Below are 20,457 nucleotides of genomic sequence, written 5' to 3'. Positions count from 1 at the left end.
GCCCTTTTTTTGCCAGCACTGCAGGGAGCTATAAATAAAGGTGTCAGCCTCCAAAAGTAAGCTACATCACTACGTGTTTGTTGTTCACACAGGACCCAAGTGAGATGTGCGTGTCAGTTACGGTAGAGATTATGCCTCTTAATAGATGAAGGGGAAAGCTATGTAAAAATTCTGTTTTATTTAGTCAAGGCTAACTGTGAACATTGTGCGTGTGTTGCTGTTTTAGAAGCAGAGCTGCAAAAGTAAAGTGCACAAATGCATTCTTCATACTGCTTTGGGCATGACAATTCAGTCTACTAAAACTTTGTCTTCATAGAGAGGGAACATCATATGAAAGGGACTACGTTTAGAAACTCTTCATCTGGATCAATTTTGATCTCTTTTTGTATATGTTATCTAACAAATGATTTATTGCTGCGTGTTGGATAAGTTTGGTATAGAGCTTTTTTTTTTTTCCTTTGTCTTGTTTTGGTATTGTTTAATATTTTTTCATGCTGCCGATGTACTGTATTTTTGACAGTTTATGAATGCCACAATTTAAAAGCTAATAGATATTTTCTAATAACACTACAGAAATGAATGTGAAAGTTTTGCATCATGGGGAGCAAATATAAAACAAATGGTTTCATGTTCGTGGTCCATAGCATAAATTCAGACACTGAAATCTGATGAAACTGGAGGTTTTCGTTTGTACCATGACAGGCACTAGCAGCACCTCATTTGATAAGTAACTTTGCACCAAGTATTTTAAAATCAACTGGAGAAAAAAAAAAAACGTAAAAAACTGCTATTATTACCTCCAGTATCTTTAGTGTTCTGGTGATAAATGATCAAACTCAGAAGCACTTGGAGAAAGCTAAGGACTGGATATATTTAAAAAGGATCACTCCCAAAAGGGTGGCTGTGGAACACCATGGTCTGAAGAATCTGTGCTAATAATGCTTTTAAAACATGGCTTTTCATTTACTGTGAGAAATACAAATTGGAACTGACATTTAACAGATGAACGTATCTCCACAAGCCTTCTTTATATGAAGTCGCTAAGACTGCACGCGTGGTACTTTTGTCCGTCTGTGTAATCCTTAGCTTCAAGTGCCAGAATAAACCTTGGAAACACTGCAAGTTTTTGCTCTGAAATGCTGGACGTGATGCTCAAGATTTTGTGTTCTTGGGAACACAGAATAGACTAGAGTTCTCTCTTGTATATAAATTCAGCTTTTTAAAACAAGCAAACAAACAAAAAAAAACCAACCCCAAATCTACCCATTTTTCTAAGAGCACCAGTTTGACATTTAAAAAAAAAAAGCCTTTCTCAATGTGAATAACTCTGGAATATGTCTGAAAATGATTCTGGCATGTTTAGAAATGTCAAATTTCTGGCACAAATAAAAACATATTGTATTCCTTTCAATTTTTTTGAAAGCCATGTATTAGCATTTATGACAATATAAAATCTGCCTTTTTAATTTGTGGGACTTCTCTGAAAGGTAAGTTGTATACCTGTTTAAGCACACAAGCATGACCTGTACTTTGTTCAAACCTATCTGATAGCGTCACTATGCAGTGTAAGCAACAAGTGTGCTATGCTGTTTTATTCTGTCTTTTGCAACCTACATTGGTGACAGTGGACATTTCTTAATGGACTCTAGAGAAAATAAGTTATATGTTTTGTATGTTTTAAGAGATGGGAACTACTTTGGAAAAAATCATCTGTGCTTTTGAAAGAAAAAATGTTGTCTGAACTCCTCTAACCTCTAATGGCCATTTAATTCACCTCTTGCTAATTTAAATTAAGCTGTCTGATTCGGAAATGTGATACTCCTGAATTATTAACAAACTCTAGGCCCCTTAATGTAAAAAATAAACAAAGGGCAGAAGTGTTTGCTATGTCCTCTTGAGCAGAAAAGTTGCAAGTAGAATGGCAAGAAGGAGGCAGAATGTGAAAGCCTTCAGCTATTTAGTCTGTCAGCTACAATATTGTAAAAAGTTATAATCTGTCAGAGTGGACTGAGGTAGCATGCTCTTTATGCTAAATTATATTTAATTATTGCTCAAAGGGGGAAAAAAAGTGCCTTATTTCTTCTGGTTCCTTGGTGGAAACCTAAGAGGTGTGTGGGTGATGAGTGCTTATGACTCTGGGATCACTGCTGGTACAGTAGCAGATCTCATCCCTGGGGGCCAGATGACTCTTTGACCCATATGTTGAAGGTTTCATCATAGAGTGGGAGGAAAGAATTTGCCTTCTTCTCGTGTGCTGTAGCCTGGCAAGATGGAACAGGATGCTGCCCTCCATCCCACTCCATCCTTGCAGTGCCAGCTTGTGGGGAATTGTCTGGGTCAACTGAGAATTAATTTTCCAGTTTTGAACACTGAGATTTTTGAGAATTTCCAAGTGCATAACAGACTTGCATGGCCCTGACTGTTGTAATTGTTGTGGAAACAAACACGTCTCAGACTTGAGGGTAGTTCTCATCAGGGTATCTTGGAGATTTGGAGTTGTGCTCCTATTGTACTATTAAATCCTGCTTAGTGAATGTCTGAAGGTTAACCAAGTGGCCAATAGCACAGATTGTCTGGAGTGAGAGAAAAGAAAAAGCTAAGATGTCAGAGGTAAATGTTTATAGCAGTATTACAGGGTTCAGGAGCTTCAGCATATGGAGAGATGAGGTGGTACGTATGGTTTTGCCAGTATCACCAAGGGTATGGCTCGTCAAAAACAAGAATGTGATAGCTAGGGAGCTATTATACAGATATCGAGCTATGTTTCCAACTACAGAGTATCACATGTGAAAATTAAAGTGCACAAATACATGTAGGGAACATTTGAAAAATGTTAATTCAAATACTAAACGACAAAAGAAAAAAGCTGCAGTTACCCATGAAAGGGAGAAAGCTACCCCTACTTGTTCAAGAGTCAGAGGCAATAAAAGGCCACTTTGAAAGTTGAAAGCTGAAGAGCTGGTGGATGTCTGCTACAAACGCTCCTCTTACCCCTGAGCACAAGAGGAATTCCTTCTTAAGCACCTGTGAGGTGTCATAATAATATAAATACCATTTTGTCATTGCTGACTTCAGAAGACATTTGGTAGACATCTCATTTGCAGGAATATGTCTGTGTATTCTGTGCACGTGACTGGGGAGATACGGAGCAGGTGCTGTAGTGTGGGGTGTACTCTGAATGCCCAAACTTTGTCTCCTGCTTACTCAGCTGTCTGCTGGTCTTGTTGCCAAGAGGGGAGGTCAAGCTCTGAGGAAGCAGTGGCTGCCCCTGAAGCCCTGTTCTGCCTGCCGGGGCAGCAGGAGGGCAGGGCTGCCTGGGCCATCTTTCCTCACCCTGCCCCACCTCTTCCTCCAGTCTGCTTGTCATCACACTCTCCTCTGACCTTCATAGCCCCTGTTCTTCAATAGAATAGCTCAGAAAAGCAAACAGCTTGGAGAAGGGTGATATGCCTGAGGGATGGGGACAGTGCACCTTGAGGGCAAAGGCCCTAGAAATCATACTCAGGAGAGTGAGAAAGGGCAGTACTGGAAAGGGACTGCAGTGATACAGAAACATGGAGGTTGGAAGGGACCTCCTGCGATCATCTGGTCTAGCTTCTGGTCAAAGCAGACCCAGTTAGTGTAGGCTGGCTAGGGTCTTGTTCAGTCTAGGTGTGAATAATACCAAAGATGGAGATTTTGCTGACTCTTCTGGTGTCTGGCCATCCTCCTGTTAGAAAGTGTTTCCCTTACACTGAGCTGGCATTTCCTCTGTTCCTCTGTGCCCATTCCTCCTTGTCCTTGCACTATGCGACTGTGGGGAAACTCTGCTTCCATCTCCTCTACACCTGCCCTCTGAGTAATTGCAGACTGCCCTGGGATCTCCCCACAGCTTTCTCTGCATTCAGGTAGGGAGGTTGGGGATGGGGGAGAGGGGAAGAGACCCAGATTTTATTCCCGTCTCCCACTTAGACTCCCACAGACCCAGAACAAAACTGACCAGGACCGTGTCCAGCTTCCCCATTGCTGCTCTCCACACCCCAGGAGTCCTACAGAGTCCTTCCAGACATCTGACCTTCCTTTTGATTCTCTCTTAGTGACTTGTAGCAATGCTACACGCATCCTTCCTCATCCCCAAGGAGCTAAATGGCTTCAGCAAAGGCCGTTCTTCAAATTATTAGAAACAGGTTCGTTAGCAGACACTGAGGGATACCTGCAAAGAGCAGTGCTTCTGAGATAATCCTGAATAATTGTCATCAGTTTATTCTTTGTAGGTTACTTCAGATATATTGTTTTATTTGGTGTCACTATTCAATAGATAATCACCTCAATATGGGCTGTTGCTCCAGGGCTGGGACAAAATAGACCAGTATGTTTGGATGTGTGAAGAATAAGGCTTTTGAGTAGAAACAGGGAATTGATCTGGGATCTTACATTAACAAGTGTGCTAAAATATTGTGCCCTTTTCTATGTCCACCTCAAAAACATTATGTCAGAAATGAAATTCAGAGGAAAGTAACAAAAAGGAGAAGGGATTTGGAAAACAAGTATAGCAACATGAATCTCAGGAGGGTCTATTTGTTTAGTACATGAAGGACAGGACTGAGTGGTGGCTTGGACTGTGTACACATATAGATAGAAAGGAGTGGGGGAGGACCTTTCAGTTTTGCGGAGGAAGTCATAGTCAGAAATAGTGGCTGAAAATTCAGACAAATTAATCTTTGAAATAAGATGCAGTTTCTTAAAATATGGGGCTGATTAAGAAGTGGAAAAGATCAAGGAGGTTGGAGAGAGCAGGGATGCACTTGAGTCATTAAAACAAGATTAGAGGTTTTTCTTAAAAGTGCAGCTTAATCCAGTTTCTTATAAGATATCTATAGCTTATGCATACATGGGGTCAAACTAGAAGATAAAAATATCCTGGATGATGCTTTCTTTTCCCAAAATTGTACATAATGGCTTTGACAGAGCAGAGAAACTTTCGCTTAACTGTATGGATGTTGAAAATGTCATTTCTCTTCTAAATTTGTGTGTTTTCATGTGCAACTGAAAACAGCTCCTTGTTCAGATGCCTATCCAGGGGACTGGGAAATATGGTAGTTTTGCTATGTCAGAAAGTGATTTGCAACATCCAGGTGAGGTTTGCGTGGTACCTGCTGGCTTATTTCGTATTTTTTCTTAATGCTATTTACCTGTGTGAAACAAAGCTGAAAGCAGAGAGGAATACACAGCATTTTTCTGGAGAGGGTGTCCTCATAGACATGGGTTGTGTAGTGCTTCACAGCTCTGGCCTTCTCCCACCCTCCACCTTTGCAAAACCTTGGTGTGATTTTTCTCTTCTTTAGTTAATCAACCCTGCAGCTACTGTGTCCTTAGTTACTTGGTGGACTGAAGGAAAAACACACAGTAGGGGCCAGGAATAATTTTATACCTTATGAATATAACAAAAAAAATGTCTTCATGTAACAGGTTGTAAGAGTCATCACATTGTAAAGAAAGTGAGCTTGAATACTTGCTGAAATATCTTTAGTCTTCTTGCAGGTGAAAAGCAGCTAACCAGCTGAATTTTGCATGGTTTTAATTTTTGCTTGGGATCATACTGTATCTGGAACTGTGAGTGTTTCTCAAAGTACCAAACTTGGGAAATACTTGAAACAGCAAATGTTTATGTTTTCCCCTTTGAGGATGAATGTGCTAAATTTATGTTTTCTTCCCTCAAAAAATTGTTTAAAATATCAAGGGCCTGATATAGCTCCACTGAAGACAGTCAGAGGAGAGAACCTTCTTTCAAGGTTTTCACTAGTTCTGGTCCTACATTCCTAGAGAATTTCTATTTCCATTCTTTCAGTGATCACAACCTCCTTTGAATGACTTGTCAATATTTTCAGCAAGAACAAGACTAAGTAAAAAAACCCTATAATTTGAAAACACAGACTTGGAAAACCTAAAATTCTTTTCTGCTTGTTTATCTCATATGGTTCTTCTTTGTTTGATGTCAGTGAGTTTATATGTCACTGTCAGAATGCTAACATATAATCAAATGTTTTAAATGCCAGTCTACTTCATGATACCTTTATATGTAGTCTAAAGGCTGTTGTACAAAGTTAAATGGAATAAACATCCATTCTTTCTATAGTGTAAAACAATAAAATCAAGTTTTGAAGCTTAAATAGAGACTTTAACCAGCTTTTCCAATGGCTGTGGATTCCTTTTCTTGTTTTTTACTATTTTTTTTTTTTTTTAGATTAGTCTGTTTTACCTTTTATAGAATGTTTTTGGAAATAAGGGGAAAAGAGGGAGGACAGTTAAAGAATTAGAAAGGACTAAAGCAGGGCTCTGTGTGATCATTCTCATCCCCTCCAGCATTTGTCAGTACTTTAACAGTGAGAATAACATTTATTTGTGGAAAAAGACAATGAGTAACACTGATGGTTTTGATCTGTTGTGCTGGAATCCATTTTGAGGGATAAACAAGACAAATGAACAGAAGAAAAAGATAGGAAGACAGAAAATATAGCTTTTATTTCTGATGCTGGCCCTTACTTGCAGGAGGCAAACAGAACCCATAGACTTATTCTTTCCTTCACATAGCAAACTTATTTTAAATCACCTGTTGTGTATTTCTTACTGCTTTTCTTTTGTTTTCACAACAAATGTTACAGTCATCACATTGCAAATAACATCTTAACTAAGCCAACCCTACCCTCTCTTTTACCAAAGTGGAGAAAAAAATTAAAAATTGAAAGAAAAGAAATGTTGGGGGATGTGAGTGAGGAATTATTGGCAGAAATGTGTATCTGACATATCAGGACCTAGCTGAATTTGCTAGTAATCAATGAGCAATTCTGTGTATCTCCTGTCAGCTAGGCATGATCTTAACGTAGTATTTAAATTGCATTAGAAGTGCTTACTTGGATTGGTTCAGTTTTTATATTACCTTTACACCTTTTTCTGTTAACATTCATTGTTAGAGATTGTTGTACCTTGCTCTCAGACTTGAGCCAATTTCTGTAGTAGTTTCATTGCTAAATTATATATAGTTATGTATAATTATATGTAGTTGTTATATATAATTTCCAGTTATTGCATTATGTTCCCCAATGACTGTTTTCCTTCTGTTTACCAAAAATTGAACTCTACATTCCTTAGCTCAGACAAAATGGTCTCCCAAATTATTGCTCCAGGTATTCATTTGTATTGTTTTCTCTTTCCCTGTTTGGTAACACAGATACATATGCACACTCAAAATGCGATTTCCTGTAGGAGTGGGTGCAGATGTTTCTTCTGCAGCATCCTGTTAGCTGTATGCTAGCTCAATTTCAAGTGTAGAACTGGAGCGTCAGATTTTATCCTATTGATTAGCTGTTTTGTTTTCCTTGGGTCCATCCAAGGAAGGAAAATTCTGTGGAATCTCAAGTTGCTTGATAAAGAGGGAAATAACAGCATGGGCTTTTCACAGACGGGATGAAATAATGGTTTCCAGGGAGACCTCAGATTCATTTGTTGCAGCCAGAACGTGGAGCCGCCAACTGCGGTTGCTTACGTAAGTTGCCCATCCTATATTATTTTCCAATCCGTCGTGTATCAGTGAAGCAACTCAAGTGCTGTGGTAAACCTCCTTTTTCTTTAACCCATAATAACTAATTGCCAGCACCTGGCACAGGATTCTCTTGGAATGGGAATTAATCCAACAAAGTGCAAAGTGCCAGAATAAATTGGATTTAAAAATACAAGTCTTCTGTGACTTCAGATGCTGGAGCATGAATACAAACTTTCTCTGCTGTAGACTGGAGGAGCCTGTGGGTTTGCTGTGCTTTACTGAATCATGGGGAAAATAAACAACCCATCCCACTTAAGAAGATTTTTGCTTTCAGAAATATGTATCTTTTTGCTTGGATTGTAATACATGTCAGCTGCTTACTTTGGTCTTCGAGGTACATAATTAAAGTTGGTATAAAGCCTTTGTACAGTTGATACAAAGCCTTCTTTCAGAAATTTGACAAAAATATGATAATTTCTTTAATCCTCTCTGCTTCTTTATATAATGTTAATAACACTTTCTGTTGTATATATATCAAAGCTATAGATGTGGAGTGTAATCGTATAATGTACTAATTCCTGTGGTTTACTTTATTGGTTTACATTATTGAACACCTCTAATAGTGGAAATTGTGATTATGTTGCAGAATAGTTTCATTTAAACTACCAGTCCATTTTTTTTCCTTGTCTATCCCTAAAATGTATTTTGGAGTGAAGATTGAAGTGAGTTGCTTTGTCAGTAGTTTGTGCAATACTCTTTTGTCTGTTAAGTTAACCATTTTTAATGAGAGATTAAAATAGTGGCTGTGGCACAAAGGAATGAAAACTCAAACGTAAACTTGGTGTACTTAGTGCCTTTACTGAACTTTGGGGGAGAAACCCCACATAACATTTGAGCAGCAGGAACAGAGCACGCTGGTGTGTACTTGAGGGACCACAGATGTATATGCAGAGACAGGTGATGCTGCTGTTTCTCTGAGGTCTCAAAAATTCATTCACTTCCTGCAACACTTGGACATTCACCGTCTGCTACCCCAGGTCGTTTTGCTGCTGATACCACACAGCTCCCATTACTGCAGCTGTGAACAAGGTATACTCACTGACTCAGCTGCAACAGGCCTTTGCCCGCATCTCTCCTCGCTTCTTTCATGTGTTTCTCCAGCACTGGCTAGAGATCTCTGCTCTCTAGTCTGGCTGTCAGTCTAAAAGCCTACCTGTTGTTGTAAAAAGAAAGAGAGCAAAGATGATAGGAATGGGAGGGAGAGCCCAAGCAAAAGTGCCAGTAGCTTTTTTTTTTTAAGGTAGTTCAAGCAATGCCTTCTGCCTGATTTCAGGGTTAGGAAATACAGTATCTTGAACTCTGTACTCTGTACTTTGCATAGCCATGTATTCTTGTATAGACTAAGGACAGATATTGCTTAGCCAGAACAGAACCATTTTACAACTACTTTTCATTCTTGTTGTACTAGTACTAACTAGTAAAAACAAAAAAAAATACAGAGATCTCACACATGTGTAACTTAAACACGTAAGTTTCTTTCTTGACTCCTCTTAATAAAAGCTCATCTTAACCACTCTGTAATCATATATTTAATGTTGTAGAACACTCCTGGTGTGAATGTAATTACACTGGTGATGATGCCAAGACAGTTCATTGCAACATAGCAACAGAAATAAATGGTATGGGGAATACTAATGTACTCATCACTGTAGGAGATTTAATCTATTTATATACAATCGTGCATTTATGTACATATATGTATGTGTAAACTGAGCCTAAATTAATGTCTTCACAGCCTCATCCTTCTGAGGAAATGCTATTACTCTTTTAAATGTTTGCAATATAATAACCTCACCAATTGTGCCCACCAAGAAAAATAAATGAAGAGGAACAATATGTGGAAAACATGGAAGCAGAATGGGACTGAAATCCAAGTGAAAATAAATACAGATTCAGATGTATTACTTGTTAAAAGTAACTGACTTAGAGTAACCTCATAGACTTTTTGAATGCTGAGGACTGGTAGTATAAGGTAGATTTAGGAATAAATACTAAAATGTAAATTGCCCTAACATTTTATTTGTAAAATACATTAATTTTGAAAACAGAACAAATATAAAAAGAAGGTGATGCAATATTGCATTACTTTTCCACATTATTTAGTGCATATAAATCTGGATTTTTCAGGGTTGATTTTTCACTTGCTGTACGGTTTCTGTAGTATTGCATAACTTTTGGAAATGCAAAGAATCTCATTTATGTCCTTTCAGTCATTATTGTTGTAATGTTTTAGTATTTGTTCTTTTGTAAGCCAAACTTAACAATCTCTAGTTGAATTAAGAGATGTTTATACAGTGATGTAATATGAGAGAAGTGTTAATTTATACTTGGAAGGCGCCATAATATATGTAACCTTTAGTCTTGTTATTTTCTCGGGATGCTGGAGAAGGTTGAAATCATAGCCTTCCTGGCTTCTTTCAGAGGCAGTAACTGGCAATGGGAAATAGTGAAGGAAGGAACTTCTACTTTCAGTGTATTTCTTTAGTGTAGTTCTTCAGCAAGAAATCTTCATGCAGCAGAGAAGCCAGGGTTTTCAGAGGAAGGAAATCTCCCTTTCTTTCCCTCTCCACTCCCAAGTTTGGATAGTGACAAAACTGCAGTGAAAAAGCAAATATTTTTGATTTTGGAAGGTTCCAAATTGCTCTAAATGGAAAGTTTCTTCAGAGGGTATTCCTGGGAAGAGTAAAGTGATATACTTAGATGCCGGAAAGCTGCATATGGAAAGTACATCAGTAAACTGCCTTTTGAGATATAGAAGGTGCTGCTTTTAGGCGTCTTGAATGCACAGTGGAAATACTGCCTAACATGCAGAAAAGAATCTGGGAGTGTTGATTGACAGACGGCTGAATATGAGCCAGCAGTGTGCCCAGGTGACCAAATAGGCCAACAGCGTCCTGGCTTGTATCAGGAATAGCATGGCCAGCAGGAATAAAGAAGTGATTGTGCCACTGTACTCAGCACTGGTGAGGCCCCACCTTGAATACTGTGTTTAGTTTTGGGCCCCTCATCATAAGAAGGACATGGAGGTACTAGAGAGAGTGCAGAGGAGGCAATGAAGCTGCTGAGGGGCCTGAAGCACACGTCTTGTGAGGAGCAGCTGAGGGAACTGGGGCTGTTTAGCCTGGAGAAAAGGAGGCTGAGGGGAGACCTTATCGCTGTCTACAACTACCTGAAAGGAGGTGGTAGCATGGAGGGTGTTGGTCTCCCAATCAGGAAGTGATAGGACAAGAGGAAATGGCCTCAAGTTGTACCAGTGGAGGTTTAGACTGGATATTAGGAAAAAATTTCTTCATGGAAAGGGTTGTTGGGCATTGGAACAGGCTGCCTAGGGAAGTGGTGGAGTCACCATCCCTGGAGCTGTTTAAAAGGCCTTTAGATGAGGTTCTTAGGGGCATGGTTGGTGCTAGAGTTAGGTTAGGTTATGGTTGGACTTGATGATCCTGAGGGTCTCTTCCAGCTGAAATGGTTCTATGATTCTGTGCTTAGGCACCTAAATTTCCTACTGAAGACTTAGGCTGGATGAGAAATTCATCTTCCGTACATGCATACAGAAGATGCTATCATTTGAATCTCTGTGCACATCTACATAGCAAAGATGTTCTGGAGGTTGCATGATGCCTTTGACATGTCTAATACACTGGCAGCCTTGAATTAAATAAAAAATTGAGTAGTGTCTGTTGGTGTCAGTAGTGGCTGTACCACATGTCCACTGTGTAGGGAACCTGAGTTCAATTTCCTTCCTGGTCAAAGGTGCTCAGTGACCCTATTTGTGTAAATGTTGCTGCACAGCAAAACTGCAGCACACAGAAGAAAGCAAGAAAGATGTTGCAAAAACTGTCCAATTGGTTTAAGCTGCCTAAAATGACACAGCATGAAGGTGAGTCAGTATGTTACCAATATGCAAACCTCATTGAGTTTTTCTCCTACACATTACAAAAACTGAATGTGTATTGGGGAGACTGTAATTTATCACGGGGCATGAGCTGATGCAGACATCTTTGTTGTACCCTCTTCTTTTTCTGCCTTTAGTGAAGATAGAAATGATACTCTGCTAACGGCTTTCATGGAGAACAGGTTCTTATACTACTGCCCTGTGGGCCATGGTTCAAGGGCCCAATGTTTAGTTGCACTGCTATGGTTTTTACCTTTCATTTACTCCCAAAGATATTCAGAAATATCTGGTGTACTCTATAACTCCTTATTTGAGGGGCTCAGAGCTGTTTGGGGTCCCTCTGTGCAAGGTAGACCATTTTGCCCCAGGGAACTGTTTCCACTCTCTCTAAACATCCCTTTTGCTATCAAAGTGTCATGTAAAAAATACAAGATAAAAAGCATATAGTGAAGAACAGAAGAATGGCCATAATGAGTCACACTAAAGGTCCACCCAACCCAGTATCCTGTCTCAGTTAGTATCTGATAGGCCTTTGTGTCTTTAATCTGATTTGTGGAGTTGGGAGATAGCCAAAGGCTTGCTCCCACCACCCTGTGCATGCCAGAGTTACAAACCCTCTGAGTGCAGTGTGCACTTTCTCATTTAAGGTGGAAAAAATAAATAACCATGGGACATGCCTTGAAAAATACGGTAACACATGCTGTTTCTCCATTAATACTCTCTCAGTCAGCAACCCATTATTTGAGCTTGATGCAATGTCTGTGCATTTGTTCAGTAACCCTGTGTGGATTTCTCTTCCATGAACATATGTATACTAAAAGTGGTTTGGTATAACTGAGAGGTGGGAAAGCAGTTTGATAAGTACGTTTCCCTACTTACATTTGATAAAACCACAAACTAAACAAATAATTTGGAAAAAGACAGGGGCTAAAAGTTTTAATTGAAATATTTTTATTTAAGTTATTTTTCCACAGAAATAATATCATAGAATCATAGAACATCTTGAGTTGGAAGGGTCCAGTAAGAATCATTAAGTCCTGGCTACTGTTTGCAGATGCAGAGGAAATAAGGAGCAAGTGTGAATCCCATGTCTCTCTGCCTGTGCAGTGTGGGGACAGGCTGACTGTCCCTTAGCTCTTCCCTGCACTCCCTGACCCAGCTCCTACAGCTCCAGCAGCAGTTTGGTATGAGGACCCTGACTTCTCATAGCAGCTGGCTGAGCTCTCAGGGGCAGTGAAGAAGGCAGTGGGCACTTCTATGGACCACCATTGAGACAACTTTCTCTGTTTCTCTTAAAAAACCTGGAGATAGAAGGGACGTGATCAGTAGTGATGAATTTTGTCTTTTGGCAATGTCAGTGGAGAGGTCCTGGGCCAATGTTAATAGTGGCCTCTCCATGATAGCAATAAGGCACTTGGGCAAGTATTTTCTGTAAGTAATTTCAAGTACACTTCTGTTGCCTGTGCTATAATTGCTGTGTCAAAAAGACACAAAAGTTTGGTCTCTGTAGTTGTTGGTTTGGCATCTCTTTTCACTGTTAAAAGTGCAGTGCTATATTATTATTTTCTTTCAAATAAATTGAACACTGGATAATTCCTGGAATCCTCTTTGATTGCTTAATTCTTGGGTTTATCCTTTTAATTTTGGTTTCTATTAATAACCAAGTGCATTTTGGACTACTAAATAGTTATTTGGCTTTATACTTATAATGAAGTTCCCACATTGAGTATCTTGTAGTTTTCAGGCTTTATTGTAAATGAAATACAGAAGGACTTTCACAAACTCATGGAAAAAATTCGTCTGTTGAGAGAACACAATTTGGTTCTGCAAATGAGATAGGCCTATTTTAACAATTATTTTACTGATTTTTTTTTAAGAAGTATAAGTGGGAGCATGGGTTTCACCAAAAGAATGGTGTGATAGTTTCGTTGCTTTAATGTTTTTCAAGTTTAATGATGGGCACTGAAAGCTGCTGTAGCATTCACTAGTGAAGAATGGAAATTCTTCCCTGTGAGAAGTGACACGTATGATGCCTGCCCTGTAATTCCATCCTGAGCTTTCCCACGCTGATGCCTGATGGCTTGTGAGGGTTTTCCCAGTATTATTTCTTTTACTGGTGGAGCGAGACCGAGTTTGGATATGCCCCTTATGCGAGGCTAGGGCTGCGCGGTGAGCAGCAGTTTGGGTGAGTGAGGCTGGGCTCAGGGGGAACTTGCAAACGTTTCTTCTTTCTTGTTCTATGCTTTTGTGACTCCTGTTTCACAGAGTTTTAAGACAACTTGATGAGAGCTGACCAGTGGGGTCATATGAGGGGTGTGCCATTAATTTTTGCCTGTTATTTAAAATATATGCGTGAATGATAAATGCAAAAGAATGATAGAACAACACAGAACTGAAACATTCAGAGGACAGCACATTTCTGCTGGGTGTGTCCATGGAACACACCACAGCATATCCCCATGAATTTTCCTTTCCTTACTTCTGGTTCCCCTATAACACCCCTAACTGGCAGTGGTTTTGAAATGACCTTTCCCCTCTGCTCCTAAACCAGGCTCCCTGACACTCCCTGTGCTCCAGGACAGCCAGTAAATGCTGTATTCACATCCTGCTTTCCATCTCTGATGGTACCATAGGGTAAACGTTTGTGGAAAGATGAGCAGAGATGAAAGGGCCGGTGCAGTTTAGGGCAGGCACTAATGGCTTCTGCAGGGGCTGGTGCAAGGAGAGCCATGCCAGGAGCAGCATCCCTGTGTCCCTGCCTGACCTGAAGTGCCTGCGCATATGGCATGGAGCACATACAAGTTTTGTGCTGCAGGGAGTGTGTTGTTAAAATAATTTTGTAGATTTAGTGTGCTTTTTTTATTTTGCAAAAAAAAAAAAAAAAAGATGCAATATCAATGGTAGCAGTCCCTGTACTCCTTTTAGTGAAGACTGAGGCAGTGAAGTCACTAAGTTGCTTTTTTATTTTCCTTTTGCATAAAGTCTATAGATTTTATGTAAATAACCATTTATACACCACAGAGATGACGAACATCAAAAATTATTTAACGTACAGTTGTGTTATTATCCTCAACAAGCTTTTTCACAACTATTCCTTATCAGTTTTTTGGACCTTTTTCCTTTGGGCTTGTTGGTGGAAGAGGTCTATAGGATTTTGGAATTTGTTTGGGCCAGGACTGTAGTTTTGGTATATATTAGATCTCTGCATGGTAGTCTGTCTTTTTTTTTCTTTTCAGTTTTAGGTTTATATTTTTCTGATATTTTCAAAGAGTTCAGTTGTCCTTCTATGGTTACATGCTGTTCAAATTCCCACAGAGATATATTTTCATATGTTCTTTGGTATCACTCAGTTTGGCTTCATGAAAGATGTATTTTACCCTTCAGTAAACACTTGCCACAGAAAAGGCTGAAAGTGGTTTTAAAATGATGAATCTTACAACGCATCAAGTCTTAAATAATCAATGTAAACTGCCCACTTCTACTATGGTAAAATTTTCGTATGTATTACATGCCTGTTACTTATACACTTAATTTAATAGTTTAAACATACCCTTTTTTCAAATAGCTGGGACAAGAAATTGCCACTAAATGTACTTAAATGAAATTGACATACCAGTATTTGTAGCATCAGTGGAACAGTGCATCTTATGTCCTATCCCACAGACCCCAAAGTGCTTCATCTGGTTTCTTACCCATTCTGACACAAGGCAATATGAATAGCCAAGTCTGGTGTTACCTTGCAATTAGTTGTAATCCAAAAGTGATATTTAATAACATAATAATTATGTTTTTGCATTATTGATTTTGGGGGATTATATTAGGTAGGAGTAACATTTCATGGAAATTTATTTTTGTGCATTCCTTGAGGTCATTTGAGAATATAATTATTTTTTTGTCTTAATGGAATGAGTGCTCTAGAAGCAGTGGAGAAAACAAAGCAGCTGACTGAAAAGCCAAAGTAAATCGGCTTGCTGATTTGGTGACTCATCTTCTATCTGAGAAATACGAATCATGAATATACCAGAAATGAATCTGACATTGAAATTACTACCTTACACCTTGTTACTGTCTTGCTCCCACACCTTTGTAATCCCTTTTCCCCATATTATTTTCCTAAAAACATCATGTCAGGTATAGGCGTCTTTAGAGAGAAAGGTCTGTGTTTAGCCACTGCAGAATTTTGGTGCAGATAACAGCTCACTGTCTGCTGGGTGGCTGCTCAGTATATTGTAGTGATTAAATGGGATTATATTCAGCTTACTCCCTTGACTAGTCTTGGAAAATAAAATGGTTAGTTATCTCCATTTACTTTTCTCGTCTTCTAAGCAGCACATGCAATAGGCATGCTGAATTTTGTTTTGGCGTGTTTTTGGGGAATAGTATTTTCCAGCGGTACAGAAGTTTCATAACACCTGCCAGTAGCTTATTGCTGGGAATGTGGTGGACACCTTGCCCCCCAAAGAGTTCAAAATTAAAGATCAGCAATATAAAAAGCACAAATACACACAGCTTTCATCCCCTTCCCGATATACTGACTTTTAATTTTGTAGTATATTAAATATTTTCACTTATATTTGACCTTTTCAGTGAGCGTGTAGATCCTTTTGGAGTGGGCTTAAGTGAAGGTTTATGTCTAAAAGAAAAAGATATGAAAAGGGAAGGAGTCTTGGCCTTATTCAAGGAAGGCATTTGAATTCTAGGAAATGGGCTGAAAAAAGCAGCAAGAATATTAGTGATAAACTAGCGTGTAACAGAGAAAGACTAACATGACTGACAAAGCAACACTTGGAGAGAAAAGAGTAATATTTCGTCTTCTAGCCAGATGTAAAATACTTAAATGAGTGAAACTGAAAGGTAATGCAATGAATTGGCCCTGAACTGTTAGTGAAAATTTGTCCTGAACTTAGATTTTCTTTTTCATGGTTTAGAGATTTTCCAATGAATATGGGAAAATCTGAAAGCAGTAAGTTGGTTGGTCAATTACTGAGCACAATGTTCTTCTGAATGCAAACCAAATAACAGGGAAAAAAGTTTCTTTTACGATGTACAAAGATAGATGTAAAGTATTCTAAAATTCTGTCCTCTGTTATATTAATGACATTTGATGAACCAAATCTATGCTTAAATGAACAAGTGCCACCTCATAGTTTAATAGAAATCACAGGATCACATAATGACTGAGATTGAAATAGACTTCTGGAGGTCATCTAGTCCAGCCCCTAGAGCTGGTTGCCCAGGACCATGTCCAGAGAGCTTGAATATCCCCAAGGATGGAGACCCCACAACCTCTCTGGACAACCTGTGCCAGTATTCAGTTACCGGTGCATGCACTTACACCAGCAGTTAATCCTCCCTTTCCCTGTTAGGGTGTTCCTGTTTTATAGTGGAGGATAACATGGAGTTAGAAAAATTGCATTTTGCATTGGAGGATGAGAAAACAGAATACAAAAGGTATTCATTATACTTATATTCTTGAAATGAATGGATCTTTAATACAATACTCCAAAAATGTATCTTTTCCTGTTATGATTCTATTTTTTTGTATTTAATAGAAGTAATTGTTATGACTTAATTTAAGTATGGTTCCTTTCTGACTTGATATATTCTATGATTTTAAATTTGTTAAATAGTAGTTATGGCAGCAACATGAAACCAAAGTTGCATCTTTGCTTTGGGACCCTCTTAGGGATATAATCCCAAGACCATGGTAACAAAGGAGATAGAAACAGGAAAAAAAAAAGTGGTGAATATAATTGATATAACCTTTGATGTTACAGTACACAGTGGGCTTGGCTATGCTGGGAGGGGGCTGGGGCTCACTGAGACCTAGACTCGTGGTGGTGGTCTCAGCCCAGCACAGAGGAGGAGACGTGTCCCAGGGTCCCTGAAGTAGCCAGGTATGCAGGTTGAGACTGAAGTACCGTGTCCACACCAGTACCTGACACAAACACTTGCTGTATTTTGGAGCACCAGCTGTGAAGTCTTTGGATAATGGCTGCAGAGTGGGATGGTGGTTGGACGAGTGTGACTGGGACTAGGAACACAACCTACTTGCGTGTGTATGTGGCAAGTAAAGTATATAAATACGCCTTGGTGAAAACGGAGCTTCCACAGAAAAGCTGGTGAGTGTTGTTGAGTTTAGAATCTCAACTTTGGGCTTACGTGCCTGACTGACATTTTTGGGGTCTGTGGTGCATTGCAGGCTGGCCTTACATTTGGGCTTGCAGATTCGATTTCAAAGCTGTTCCTCATGTATAGGTTTTAAAACACATCAATTTGGATTTGTTTTGTAATATAATGACACTATACTTTCTTTTCATTTCTTCCCCATCTAGTTTAATCTGAAGACTTTGAAAATACAATACACATGGCACAGATCAGAACATTTTTTCAGATGCTTTTAAGTCTATTACTTCATGATTACATCTCAGCTGAAGATGGGGAAACAAGAGCAAGTAAGTCATAAGTTTTTATATTTCAGATAAGGGCAACTTCAAAGCATGCCTTGAATTTATAGTAATCATTTTCAGATTCACATGCACACTTCTGTTGATGGTGATTTTTTTCCATTGTAATTTTCTTGGTGAAAATACTGTAATATAGGGTAAGTAATTTAAATATTTCTCCTTTAGGAAGGGAATATCTTTATTTCTTTTTTTTTTTTCTTTTGTCCTGGAAATGCCCAAGGAGGTAGATGGAACTGTAAAGTTCCAGTCTTGATATAAACATGTGTCTTGAGTATTTATATTTTCATTTCTTCAGGAGTCCTCTTTTAAATGTTATGTGTTAAGTGTTATGTGAGAAACTAAATAACAAAAATAAAGCTTCTGTGAGGGGAAGCTGAGATAAACCTCAGCTTTGGGACAGACCTTCTTGCATATTCTTCAAAGTTAGCATCTCAGACCCCACCAAACCAAGTTATATACTCTAAATCTAGTTTATGGAAAAGAAAAAGTTGAAGCAAGGTAGCTTTTTGAAAGACAAAGTGACTGGAAAAAAAGACTGTGGAAAACTTTCCTCTGGCCACAGTGTTACTTTCAGAGTAGGTCTTTTTTCTCCAGTTCTGCTCTTAATACAGCAATTTTCAGTATTGTACAACATACTCCATAAAATTCCTTTTGGTCTCTAGAAAGACATACATTTTTTTCAGTCCACCTGCTCTAAGCTGGGCCTGCTTTCAGCAGGGTCCAATGTCCCTTCATCAGGTCCGAAGTCCCTTCTGACTGAAATTACTGTGTGATTGATATCCCTGACTACAGAGTGACACACTCTGCTCGCTCCTTGCTCCTTCTCCCAGTGTCTCTTCACCACCTGCATTGCAAAATGATCTCTCCAGCAGACCATGGTCAAGTGCTTTCAAGGAAGATGAAATCTTGACCTGACCAGATGTGTCCGTAGGCAGATGTCAGGGCAAGGCCAAGCTCTCCTTCCTGTGCTGGAGCTGCAGCCTTTCACAAAGCAGAAAGCACAGAAACACCCAGCAACCCCTATGAGCCCAGGTGCCATGGGATCAAAATAATCTCTCCTGGTTTTGGCCATCTCCTTGGGTCCTTGTTTGTCGGTTATTTAAGCTCCTTTCACAGTTGAAGGAAGGTGATTATCTCCTCTGGAGTTATTCCCTCCATCTGAGGATGTTCATATAAGAGGGATAGGACTGACCTATAGAAATGCTTGTGTCAGTGCATGGCCTGTACTTGGCAATTTAGTCTAACAGCTCCATTTATAAGTGACTACAACTAGGAGAGCTGAGTCCACACATAAATCATCATGCAGTTACATTATATTTGTTAAATGCTTATGTGTTCTTACACTCTGGAGGTGGAGCTTGTTCACTGAGCATTTTTCTTCTACTGAAATCACACTATGCTATCAGCAACATTCAGTCAAGACTCAGGATTTTATAATAACTAGTTCTGTAAGTGCCATGTAGCAGTGTCAGAAGTCAATTAAAATGTATTTGTAAAAGGATTGGATATTACTTCTGGAGTATTCAGACACCTCTGCAGTGTGCTTGGTTTGCTAACAAAACCAAGGTTTTATGTTTATCATCTGTGCAGACAGAGATATGGAAAAAAAACAAAATGTATTTCTGTCTGCTCATTGCATGATGTGCAATTGCCAGCTGAGGAACGAAATTCCAGAAATTTTCATAGTTGTTTCTGGTGATAATGTGAAAACCAGAAAATGGTGTGGTTTTCAGATACCAAGCTGGATCTGTGTGGATTACGGAAACAATCTTGTTTTCTCTGATAAACTCAGCTGACCTTTTTTTAAATGGAATGTATTTGTCAATATAGATTCTAATATAAACATTAATTGATATGAAAAATGTTTCTTATGGAAGAAGAAAGTGGAAGTGTTTGTTGAAAATTTTTCTTTTTTTTATTTTAGGTTGCAGAACTGCTCCGGCAGATTTAGTTTTTATCTTAGACGGCTCTTACAGTGTTGGCCCAGAAAACTTTGAAATCATCAAAAGCTGGCTTGTCAATATTACAAGAAATTTTGACATAGGGCCAAAGTTTATTCAAGTTGGAGTTGTCCAGTACAGTGATTACCCTGTACTTGAAATTCCCCTTGGAACTCATGAGTCCACTGAGAACCTCATCAGGGAAATGGAATCCATACACTACTTGGGAGGAAATACAAGAACAGGAAGAGCTATTCAGTTTGCCTATGACCATCTTTTTGCAAAATCTTCAAGATTTTTAACAAAAATAGCAGTTGTTCTCACTGATGGAAAGTCCCAAGATGAAGTCAAAGATGTAGCAGCAGAAGCAAGGAAAAATAAAATCACTTTGTTTGCTATTGGTGTTGGCTCAGAAATTGAGGAGGATGAACTTAAAGCCATTGCCAATAAGCCTTCATCAACTTACGTATTTTATGTTGAAGATTATATTGCAATATCAAGAATTAAAGAAGTTATAAAGCAGAAACTCTGTGAAGGTAAGTTAGAGATCATAAAATATTTTAGAAGGTGTGCAGAAGA

At 38.9% G+C, this 20,457-nt stretch overlaps 1 protein-coding gene across 1 annotated transcript in view; it reads left to right on the top strand.

The window, feature by feature from the left end:
* The window catches only part of COL21A1 (collagen type XXI alpha 1 chain), a 115,097-nt gene that overhangs the window by 11,595 nt on the left and 83,045 nt on the right, over positions 1-20,457 (top strand). Inside the window, exons 2-3 of the mRNA XM_065056128.1 lie at positions 17,807-17,926; positions 19,863-20,414. Of these exons, the coding sequence (XP_064912200.1) occupies positions 17,839-17,926; positions 19,863-20,414 (640 nt within the window). The 5' untranslated portion in view covers positions 17,807-17,838. The remainder of the gene's footprint in view (positions 1-17,806; positions 17,927-19,862; positions 20,415-20,457) is intronic.

Source organism: Columba livia, chromosome 3 (assembly GCF_036013475.1).
Source record: "Columba livia isolate bColLiv1 breed racing homer chromosome 3, bColLiv1.pat.W.v2, whole genome shotgun sequence".
Classification (NCBI taxonomy): Eukaryota; Metazoa; Chordata; class Aves; order Columbiformes; family Columbidae; genus Columba; species Columba livia.
The sequence above is the reverse complement of the archived record's forward strand: the minus strand, read 5'-3'. Positions and strand labels throughout refer to the sequence as shown.